This window comes from Dermacentor andersoni, chromosome 4 (assembly GCF_023375885.2).
Source record: "Dermacentor andersoni chromosome 4, qqDerAnde1_hic_scaffold, whole genome shotgun sequence".
Classification (NCBI taxonomy): domain Eukaryota; kingdom Metazoa; phylum Arthropoda; class Arachnida; order Ixodida; family Ixodidae; genus Dermacentor; species Dermacentor andersoni.
Genome location: NC_092817.1, coordinates 60,016,705 through 60,028,874, shown reverse-complemented (window position 1 = coordinate 60,028,874; position 12,170 = coordinate 60,016,705). Strand labels below are relative to the sequence as shown.

At 48.3% G+C, this 12,170-nt stretch overlaps 1 protein-coding gene across 2 annotated transcripts in view; it reads right to left on the bottom strand.

The window, feature by feature from the left end:
- Pvr (PDGF- and VEGF-receptor related) overlaps positions 1–12,170 on the bottom strand; it is an 82,322-nt gene that overhangs the window by 52,427 nt on the left and 17,725 nt on the right. The window contains exon 1 of one of the 2 annotated variants that reach the window (XM_050183034.3): positions 2,621–3,081. The exons of the other annotated variant lie outside the window; for it this stretch is intronic. Within the exon in view, the coding sequence (XP_050038991.1) occupies positions 2,621–2,708 (88 nt within the window). The 5' untranslated portion in view covers positions 2,709–3,081. Of the gene's footprint in view, positions 1–2,620; positions 3,082–12,170 lie in introns of those variants that run through there. 2 annotated transcript variants of the gene reach the window in all.

Sequence of the window (12,170 nt, the reverse complement as noted above, 5' to 3'; positions counted from 1 at the left end):
ATTTGCTCGCGAAGCAACATGCGGCAATATATTCATTGAATGTAGCGACTGCATGGCACCGAACATTTACGTCACGACTTTTATACTGCCAACTTTGACGCCACAGTTGGAAGCCGCGTGACGACAGAATAACAGTGGCAAGGAGCGTGCGAGCACTACAAGGTTGTTTCGTCACGCCCGCTCCCTCTGCTTCCAGCCAATAATAGGGGAGCAGTAAAAGCGACGTACCAGAAAACGACAAGCCGATGATACCGAACAGACGAACTTAAGCTTCGTCTGCGAGTTGATGTATATAATATCATCAAAGTGTGCTTGACGAACAACAGGGAAGGCTTTATCAGACGAAAGGCGAGGTTGGCAGGAGAAGCATATATGCGTCTAGCCTGCTGCTCCACACTGGGGGAATGGAGAAGGAATAGAGAGGGGAAAGAAAAGGATGAATGAAGAATTTTCAGGCATAACTTCACAATGAGCTAACCATTTGACGACCAGTACTGAACGGCTTCCACGTCTTTCCTTGCGCAAAGTGCGCGAGCCCGTGCGCTGCATACGCACCACACTAACGCATGCAGGCGCACAAAACTACGTACAGAGCCGTTCTTTCTTGGTGAAAGCACACCACTAGCTTTCAAGCATCTATACCAGCTCTTAATTTGCATGTAAGCCTACAAAACGATGTCTAATTAGTAGATGTTTGCGAAAGGCATTACCAACAGATTCGCCTTTTCTTTGCAAATTTGAAAAGCTATTGAAGTTATATTGAAAAGACTACTATTCAGGAGTTTCGCCTACGAGTAAACGACCCAGCACATAAGTTTACGAAGGCTCGAAGAGAACCCCACTTTTGTTATTGTCTGAAGCTGCTGCTCTGCGGTTGCGCGGAAACAGTTGAGAACGTTGGCTCTTCCCGTTATTCGCTGTTCCGTGACAGACTTCGGAGAAAGCGAAAATAGCGTCGTTGCGCTACGCCTCGCAAATGTAGACACAGGAAATAACCGTCTGGCCATGAATGGGAGCAAACACGTTCTGGTCGATTTCTCACGCCTTTGTGTCCACATCCTTGTCGCCGAGCTTTCACTGCCGCGGTCTGTCTTTCCTTCATTATTTCATTTGCTTCTTTTTCTTTTTCACGCTATTTCGCCATCTGTACGGGTTTTCTTAGTAACCACCTTAAGCGATAACCTTATCCAGAGACTCAGGACAAAGGAAAACCCACCTCGACCTTGTGTGCCGAAGTTCTGTATGCACCAATAGTACTTTAACCCCGTTGCATTTTGTTCTGTCTTTGTTGTTCGTTTGTTTGTCTTTAAGAGCACGGCAGCAGGAGTTCTTGGGGTGACAGTAAGGTACCACAGGCCAGGCAACTTAAACATAACACATCTTTGGGAACCTGAAGTACGGACGGTAACGTTCACAATCACACCTTTGATTCAGGCCGTTTTATGCCGTTTTATCTTAGATAAAACGGCATTTGTAAGGTCTTTAGCACAACTGCGAGTTAAATGACAATAATAAATGCACGGTCTTTAACTAAAACTAACAGAAGTCGACTGTGCTGACTACTATAGTCACTTCCCTGGAGGGAATGACTTGGTTGTTTTCTGGTTTGGTAACAAACTAGTTTGTTGCAACGGAGCTGCAAAATATGCATGCCCGACGAGCACGCAACACGAAAAAGAAAGAAAATATTTACTCCGTTTTATTTTCCTTCGCCTGCATGTCATGAACGTTACAATTGCTTGCTGTTTGCTTGAATAACATTTTATAGTGTCGTACAGACTATTCCATATGCATAATGTGCCGGCAAAAAGAAACATTGGATAGCTGTGCTCCGAACTTAAGGTAACGATAAAGAATTACGTTGTACATTCGCAGTGTCTCGCGTGCAAGATGTCCTCTTCTTAATTTATTCATCTACGCCACCATGCAGATAGAAGTAGAAGTATTTCGGCTTCAACTACGGCATTTCGAAACCACAGCTCCAAGGTTACTTTATTACCTAGCGCTCAAATTACCAAGTGGCACTTTCCTCCGGACTAAATGAGCGCGGCATAAAATGCGCCGTCGTCGTTTGAAGCACCTCTACATTGGTTTATAAGCAGCAACGAGAAGTCTATATATAGAGGTGCATCGCCGCTCAACGATAAGCGTTTTAGCACTGATGCGCTTAAATCGATCAGTAATTGAGCAGAAATGTTAACACGTTCGCTACAACATGTGCATTGATGTCAAGTTAAAGAACAATAAAGTGAAGTTATGTAATAGTGTTGCTGTGTGTGTATCAATGGTTCTGCTTGTTCTTCTATGCTCCAACTATGCGCATTAAGTGCACAGGACTATAAGTGTAACTATAACACCTGTTCATGAGACAAGAATTAGTCGGCGCCCACAACTGTACGCCAACGTCTCCTTCTATGTTGTCAATTTAAAGAGAGAAAAGAAAGTTATGAAAACGCGAGAATACGAGTATACGTATGTTGGGCTATGCGATTGTTTCTTTTACGTGTAATTTCTGTCTCTCTTTGCGACAATCAATTTTTTTTTTGGCAAGCCGGCAACGCATGTTATCATCGTTTCCAATACCTTGAAGAAAAACTTAAGCCATCAATCAGTCACTCACCGATGTACATCCAGCAGAGCAACAACCCGTAGAGAACGGCACATTCCCACGAGAAGCGGCGTTCAAACGACCCAGTCATTCGCGCCATGATGGTCGCCCACGCTGAATACGCCCTCAAAATAATATTTGCGTAGGAACGCACCAGAAGCTCAACACACGACGACCAAACTAAGAAGCAGTGTCAGCGATACCCGGGGGATTGGCACCGGTGTTGAGGGCGTCCAGCGCGCACTCGTGGAACGTGGTCACGTCGAACGGCAGCGCGCGCGCGGCATACCTACGTCGCATGCCTCGGCGCTGATCCAGAAACACGCGCACTCGAGTCCATTAATCCGAGGAGGACACAACGCCGAAACTGGCGGCGAGACCACTGAGCAGGTGATACGCGCCGACGAGAGAGACCGGTTGTGCGCGCGTCGCAAGTCGCAGAAACCGCTATCACCACCACCGCGTCGAGCGCATCACTGTACTTGTCGCGCAGGCTTGGGTGAAGCCGCCACCAGCGAATCACACACACCGCTCAGAGCGAGGCACACGGGGAGACACCGGAACTTCCTCCGGCGGCACAGTGAAGAACGAGGAAAAAACAACGAAAAAGACACGATCTCTCTCTCTCTCATCAACGTCACCGGGACTTCGCAAGGAGGACTAGATCCGAGAGAGGGGGGCAGTTGTCGCATCCCCTCAGCCCAACGCCAGCCGTCTCGTCGATGCCCTCAGTTCTTTAGTCATGTTGTTTTCTTTTGCCGCCACCCGTACCATTTTTTTTTTCTTGGCTCCTTTCCCAACGGAGCAGGCACGTCAGCATAGGCGGTTTCTCCTTCGTGCCGGGCCTGCCCCGGGAATTCAACAACGTGAAAACACTCTTTCCTTTTCGCTCTCCGCAAACGCCCTCGGGCGTTGTTTCTCCTTCGACAAGACGGGGGTGCGCGGTTAGCGTTACGCAAACGTTCACTACGGGGCTGCGTCCACTACGGCCCTGCATGCGGAACCCCGTGGGAGAGGGCAGCTGCCCCCCGTGCACGCACACGCACAGACGTATACGTCCTGCCTGCCGCAGCTGAAGCGTAACGGCAACGGTGAATGCCGCCGGCCACCATACCGTAAGGGACCGCAGCCAAATGACCACGTGTGTGAGAGCTCGCGGTAAAGGTAGCGAGCGGGCTTACTGGCACGGTGCAGTGATTTGAACCGGCGGGGAGGACCGACAGCGGCGTCCTGCCGTGCCGACGAGTGGCCGTTCCCTGCAGCCAGTGGGGTCGGACCTCGCCATATACCGTTGCTCTCAAATCAGATACCAGGTCACAGTCGTAACGCATGGCTCAGCGTGGGCGGCACTATGGCGTTTCGGAGCACGTCAAGAGTTCTGATAGGAAACTTCGGCAACTTTTAACGAGGGGCGGGGTTGAAACCTGAAGGTCACGTATACAAAGACGCGGGCCGCGTGCTCGATCACCCGGTTTTCCACTGTCGTAAGTTAATTTCTTTATCTCATTTCTGGCACCAAATCATGCTAAGACACCATCGTGTCTAGCGAGGACCATGGGAATTTCGGCGGGGAATTACAGGATGAGCGGAGTTTCGAGAAATCTAACTTATCTCGTACTATACAGCTATCCCCGTTTCTAAGAGAAGGACGAAGAAAAAAGAAAAAAGATGTATCAGAAAAACCGCTGTTTCTCCACTATTTAGCAGCGTCGTGAGGACATAAAAACAATAGTTCCGATCTTGGAAGTTCATATAAGACACTAACATTGGCTATTGTGTGTGTCTGGTCGAGCAAGTAAGGAACAGTCAGTCTAAATGAAGAAATATCGCTGCAGCCACAGGCCATACGCCGTTCAACTGTCTGTTGCTTCATTCAGCCGTTCTAATTATTTATCTTATTTACACTTGTACTGACCCTTTTCCTCCTTCCTTCATTCTGTACGTCGCTGGTGAACTTATAAGCGACACCGCCACGGCAACTGCTAAATAAATGTATACTTTAAAAGCAATTTTCACACAACAGAATCTCAACAAAACAAGAACTGTGTGATGTTAAGCAACGACTGAGATTATAGCACGGCTCCTTCGTTCCTACAAATGGCACGGAGGCAGGAGGCTTATTAGTGTTGTAAAGCAGATTTAGCCGGCAGCGCCTTCTCTATAAGCAACAACAGTTCAGTGAACGTGGCCGAGCTCGAGAATTGTAGAATGAGGCCTTCTTCCATCGTGTGAAAGAGAACAATCTTTTTACGTTTCACGGACGACCTCCGCGGCTTGCCGACGCTCCGTGTATAGGGCGTTTGGATACCACCAAAGTTATCAAAGGACTCTGATACCTCTCCTGGCGACCTGATCCTGGTGACAATTTACACCGATGCTGGTTGGAAAGGCGACCCCCGGGAGGCCACTTCACGTATGGTCACCCCCCACGAATCCTACCGGGTATCTCAAGCCCACACGTACCACGTACCCACCAGCGCCCAAATGAGCTACCTGCCGTGTGGATGGCGACACTATAGCTATTCGGAGTGAAGCGCAACGCTCTCTCTAGACCCTTTGACACAACGTGGGAATCTCACCATACTCTACGACCGCACTGAAACCATCATGCGGTTACAGGGATGGAGTCCAACCGGTTCACTCTCTGATTTAATCAAGAGGGAATGCAAATCACTTCAAGAAAGACATGACCTTCGATTTCGCGTTCACTAGATTCCGGGACATGCGGGCAGCGTCGGAATCGAGACGCCCCTCGTGTTTGCTAGCGCGCAAAACCGCACGCCCTGTCCGTTTTCCGACCGCCCGGTACCATCCCTAATCGACGTAGACCCAGCAAGCCTCGTAGCACAGCAGAAGCCGACGGGATATGAGGCTTTAATGGGCGTTATCCAACTAAAGAGCACCCCCTCCCGAACGGCCTGCCCAGGGGTGCGCAGGTACTTATCCACAAGGCCCGAACAAGAGCCATCCTAACCGAGGACGTGCTGAACAAGTGGCACTCCTACATGAGAGTGGCTGATAATAATGATGACGGCTCAGAAAACGGCTCTGCCACACACGTCAACCCTCTGAATCCCTGCCCGTACTGAAACCACCATCAGTCAAGACATAAAGCACGTCCCGTGGTACGGCGAGGGCTTGCGCCCGCTCAGGGAGAAACACGTCAGACTGGTGCAGTTTTACGAGGCATGGACGACATCCCTTGACCACAGGAGCGATAGGGAAACGCTGCTCTCCCTGTGGGAGTTTGCTTGCGGATCTGGCATTAGAAAGAACGAATCTGATATGTCTCTCAGCACCTCTCAAATAGCCTCGCTCCTCACTTAGGCCGCAGGCCAGTCCTATTATTTCCTAATAAATTTTTTTCATTCATTCTTGTGCGCAAATCGAGGATGTGCAGTCCGAGATGCTGAGGTTGTTTTCTAAATCCCTGCTCCCTAAACTTAGAATACTTCAGGAGAAATAATCAAGCTACCTTTGTTGTGTATATACATCCTGCGCGACTGAAAAAACAACATCTCGGAATATTATACACTTCAGGTGGCTACTTTGCACAAGAGAGGCGGAAAAGCCCCGTCATACTTTCCTCAGAACCCGAACATATCTATTCGCTTGCCTGCAAAGTATGCAGAGTTCCACAGATGCCCCTTCCGTATACGACCCGCCGTGGCACTTTGGTGAACGGCACCCTGGTTATGAACGTAGGTCATGACTTCGATTACAGGCGACAACCGCATTTCGAGCTTGCCGGAATACAAAGAGCTCGTTGACTTATGTTTAATGCACGATAAAGAACACCTGATGACCACAAGAAATCCGGAGCTTCTCACTAAGCGACAAAGCCCATGTTTGGCTTTGTGGTATTAAGCGTGACCAATGAGTCAAATAAAGGTCAATCAATAACGTAATCTATCTATCTATCTATCTATCTATCTATCTATCTATCTATCTATCTATCTATCTATCTATCTATCTATCTATCTATCTATCTATCTATCTATCTATCTATCTATCTATCTATCTATCTATCTATCTATCTATCTATCTATCTATCTATCTATCTATCTATCTATCTATCTATCTATCTATCTATCTATCTATCTATCTATCTATCTATCTATCTATCTATCTATCTATCTATCTATCTATCTATCTATCTATCTATCTATCTATCTATCTAATCCACTGAGAGTAACAGCGAAGTAGACGATTAGGTTCGCAGCGCAGGGGATGATGATGTGCTTCACTAAGCTGCGGTCCATTTAGTTCTGTCTGTGCACGGTGCATTCCCGGCGACTCATCCATATAGCAGCAATGTGCACCAGGGAAGTCACCGGAAACGAAACACCGTTCAAAAACGGTCGATAGCGTTGAGTGAGCTTTTTTTTTTTTTTTTTAGATACGGCGAAATGTAACCTATTACATTGAAAGCACCAATTTCTCACGGAGCTCGAGTGGTGACCGTTCACACCGAAACTTCGTTCGTATGAAAACTCTGGAACGCCGAACTTGTGTACACGCGGATGTCAGTGCCCACTCGCTCAGCGCGGCAAACGTATACATGATCCGGCATGTGGACAAACATGCATACGTACTCCTGTTGTGTTCATGGTTTATTTTCGAAGCGAGTAACAGCGCAGCTGGCGGGAAGCAGAGCAAGGTGAATCAATTTCCTCCCAGTGAAGTCAAACACACCACAGGTCGTACCTGCCCCGCGCGGATTTCCCACGGTCGGGTGCAGACGCCGCCGAATGCTTCACAGGGTCTGCGGTCGTGGCTCCGGCTCGTCGAGAGGCTCATCAGCTCGAGACCATTAACCTTCCTCCCCCCCTCCCATATTGTCTGTTTCACTTCAGCAGCTGAAGCCAACAGTATTACAATACACAGGCGGAATGTAAAGAAGGATGTATAGGAAAGGGGGGTGCGGGAGGGGCGGGAGGGGGCAAGCGTTGGAGCCAACAGGTGATCCTGCTGTTTCTGAACGTATACGAACTTTTTGTCTAAGCGCGTCCTGTTCGACTGTGTTTGGTCGTCGCAGGTGTAGCTGGGCGCAAAAGGAAGGCCCGCCACTCATGCAGCATCGGCGTCCGCGGCCCGGCAAATGGCGTTTACTCAGCGGCGCAGGCGCCGACGCTGAGCGCTCCATCCCGTCGGAAATGAAGTGGAAAGGGAAAAGCTGGCCAAACATGCGCCCTCACCAGGCACTGGGGGGAGTCTAATGTGAAAGAACAAGAAGCACAATTGGAAGCACAGGAAGTAGATAGATGGAAAACAAGGGGAGGCACAGCGGGCCTGTAGCTGGCGCTTTACCGCATGACGACGAGACATATATTGCAACGTATACGGTTTGTTCCGGAGTGGCTGCGAGGCGGGCCTGTACTGGGGAGCGTCAAGTGTCTGGACGTTCCAGGCTTGAGCGGTATACTAGTTAGTGCTCGTAGTTATGTGTACGGTTATGGTTGTCCGCTGAAGTCGTGGAATGCCCTATATAATTACGTGTGCGGCGAGGTGCAGGCGGCTGATAAAAGGCAAATGTGCTCGCCCACTCGCGAGACCACCCGCTTGTTTTTCGTCAGCGGGTAACTTTGTAAGTACACAGATAGACAACCACCCACATCCTGGTGATAACACTTCCTCCGCAAGTACTCTTGCTTTAGCGCTCAAAGAACAGCGCTATCCGCGGTGCTGGACAAACTCTACAACTGTCCCCTCTCGAAACATAAAATTTTTAGACCCTGGACCACATCGACGATTACCCGAGAGGCTTTAGATGCCTACTGTGTTTCTGAACACCTTTTGCATCTTCTTCTTCTTCTTTTTTTGGGGGGGAGGGCATAGTTGTTGGAAGAGAGTGTGAGCGTTAACCGCTAGGCGCCTTAACTACCACGTGTGCCATAACATTGTGTACTTTCCCATTCCCCTCATCTATGAGCGTAACGACTACTATTTAAAAGTAGCCACAAATTCGCGCAGTAGAACACGGAACGTGGAGAGATCCCACAGTATACCCTCACTGGTGAACTACGCACTACGACAGAAAACATTACGAAACGATTCAGTCAAGAGGAATCACATTTCAGGCGCGTAAAGCTTCGCTTTACGTTACTACACTTGACACACTCTCACACATAGCTGTGAACGTGAGCAGACGCCGTAACAATATGTTCACTGCCGTCAGCACGCGCACACATCTGCATCCGGTTCCTGCAACGCGTACTGACGCAAATTTTTTTCTTGTGACAGAGTTACCACTAATTATGCTCTTCCTCTTCAATCATCCCTATTTTAATCGCTTATATTCAATCTACAAGTACAATCCATCAACCAGCTCGCCGTCAAACACGTGCAGAACGGTCCTATACCCTGGCTGTTCCCCGCAAGAACATTGCATCCAAGAGCCGATCCACACGTGTTCGCGCGTGGGTCGCAACAACATCCAGCGCGTACACACCCACCCAGCGAGATCTTGTTCGAGCACATGCTTGGGAGCACGTATATGTCAAGCATGTCGAGTCGACACGCACCACGCGTAACCGCTCCGGGCGCGGCATCTATGCACGCTGGTGCTCATCGGCGTGCCGCGAAACAAAAGAGGGACGTGGGAAATCGTAATCCGATCTATACTCCGGCACACGCAGGGGGCTCGCCGAATGCCTGTCGCCGAATGCGACGCGTGCTGCACGGTGAAGACAGACGGAAGGAGGCGCTCTCGAGCTCTGCGCGATGAGAGCCCCTTCGCGACGCGGAGGCGCGAGAGACGAGTCGATTTGGGCGGCATTTGCGCGCGAAGGCGTCGAGCCGTCACGACCTCGACCGCTACGCGATCCCCTCGGCAAGCGCTTCAAGATGTGGCCCGGAAGGGAACCCGCGCCTCTCACGCATACGAGCGAGCAGCCATGTAGGCAATCCTCGAGCGTCGACTTTTGCAACCTGCCGCGTGCTATATGTACAGTGCGCGCGCGTTCAGTACAGTACTACATTATGTGATAAACGTCGTCAGTAACATCTAAGATAATCGGACATGCGTGCGGTTCGTTATCTTCGGTTAAAACATGACAAGCTTGTGAATACGTTCGTGAAAATTCAGTTGGTACTAACGAACGAAATAACCAACTCAAGAATGGTGATTATAGGCCGGTATATTATATAGCGTCTCGATCGCAGTCTTTTTTTTTTATTTGATACGACTGTTACACTGAATAGGAGGCCATAAAGTGAGCCATGTTTTATTAAAACACATATGTTTCCGACGTAATCGACGTAGGTCCTCGAGCGCGCAAAAACGCCTCTTAATAAAACATTCCTTTTCTTTGATGCAGAATTCTCAAGGCTGGCGACATTCGTGTAGACTAAGCAAAGTTTTCCTCCGATGAACCTTCTTACATGTAATCCTGTAACGGCGCAAGGCAGAGAAACCAAAGCGTCTACGAAAGTGGCACATACTTATCATCAAAGGCGACAAATGAACGCAACACCATGCAAACACTGATGTCGCTTTATGCATGTGCCCTATACCCGAGTCACACTATGACAATTACCTCATGATTGCGCTAGGTCATACAAAGAAATGTGCGGGTTAGTTTCATTTCCTTGATGACATAGAACGGACAATTTCCATCTCATTTTCACAAGTTTTCGTTGTTTTACGCCCACACATAAAGAACATAGGCGAACAAGGAGGATACTCTGCCGTACGTCCCAAGACCCAAACATTGTCTTTGACGTACAGCTCTGTGTTTCTTGGCGTTCACGCACTTTGGTCACAATTGCGACACGTGACCGTGAGCCCTCGCTTAATACAAAAGCAGGAACGACTTGTTCAACCGGGAGGTTCTCACTTGGCGGTCAAAACGCAACTTGGAAATAACAGCCGTTTCGTTCCCATGACATTAAACGGGCTTTATTGTGATGTCGAAAAGCTAAAAAAATTTCTGAATACCGCAACAGAATCAACGCAGATAGAACAGTTTATGAGTTGCATAGCGTAATTTGTGTTTTCCAAGTGTCCGTTTCCACGTGCGTGCCACCTGTCTGAACAGAGCACCGGTATACTTGGCCAGTAGCTGAATGGGGCCCAAGTTTTCCCACTTCTGAGAGGCGCAATTTACTTTGACCGGAAGACTCGGGAGTCGAATTTTCTTTGAGCTGAACACTCGGTAGTCGAATTTTCTTTGACTGAAATACTCCTGAGTCGAATTTTCTTTGACTGGAACACTCGGCAGTCGAATTTTCTGTGACTGGAACACTCGGGAGTCGAATTTTCTTTGACTGGAACACTAGGGAGTCGAAATTTCTTTGAACTGAACACTCGGGAGTCGAATTTTTCGCTGGAACACTCGGGAGTCGAATTTTCTTTGACTGGAACACTCGGGAGTCGAATTTTCTTTAACTGGAACACTCAGGAGTCGAATTTTCTTACGACGCTGCGCACGCTGGAGCTACCTAAAAAGTCGACGTCGGTATCATCAGCTGCAGCGGCTCATGAGGAACTCGTAAGAACACCAAACTCGTCGAGTGAACCGAAAATGTTTTAGCGTCTGTAATATAGAAAAAAAACGTGGCTAACATTCGAAATCGCACTTGCGAAAAGAAGCTCGTTAGAAGCGGACGTGTTAGCTGGTGCCTCTTCTTTGCTTCCCTACAGTTGATAACAGATGTATATACACCAGTGTCATATACGCTATGTACATGCTAATGTGTTCCCGTTTATGTCGCGCGTTGAACGTTAGTTGTTGTCAGCAGCAAATGTGACCGTACAAGGACGTGGATCCTCGTCAGTTTCATTTAAATATGAGGTATGTCCATAGCTTCTACGAGCAAATGTAATTTTAGCTCTGCAACTTATGTAAAAGGATGCGAACAGTATACTTCTAGAGTTTGGAAGTATGGTTGTTTGGGCTAGTTGGTTAGATACAGCAATGGCGGTCACAGCGCTGGAAGACACGGACAGTTGCCCTGTTGTCTCGCTCTTGTCGGTGTCTTCCAGCACTATGACCCCCATTGCTATTACTTCTGTAGGCTCAATCATGCCTGTTCAAAACCAATGTCCTTCCAATAATTTAGAGTTCAAACGATTTGCCATGCGTTCATAACGCTACCACTGCCTGTCTTACATGGGTTGTGGTGCTCCAAGTTCGCTGCACTTCGGCTAGAAGCACTGCATCTAAGCGGCCATATTAATAGAGCAGATCCGTTCTTCGGTCGAAGCCCATGATGTTTTGCAAGCGCTGTCAGCGTTCGCCGCAGATGTCGATGTTGTTGCTTCAGGTGGCGTTTGCCTGGCACTCAGTGTCGACAATCGTTCTGTCTGAATCGAGAATACTCCACATGGTATAAATTGGCAGGATTGTGCTCGGCAATTGACCCACTATAGACTTTCCTGATATAGATTTGCTCACCTAGGTCAGCTAAGTCGGCCAAAGGCATCTTTTCTTCGTCGTGATCATCATCATAAATAAAAGATCACATTATGTGACACTTTTCTTTAATACATAATATTTAAGGGTTGTTGTCGTCATTAGGCGGCGCCGGCTACACCTTTTCAAGTTGAACAAATATATAC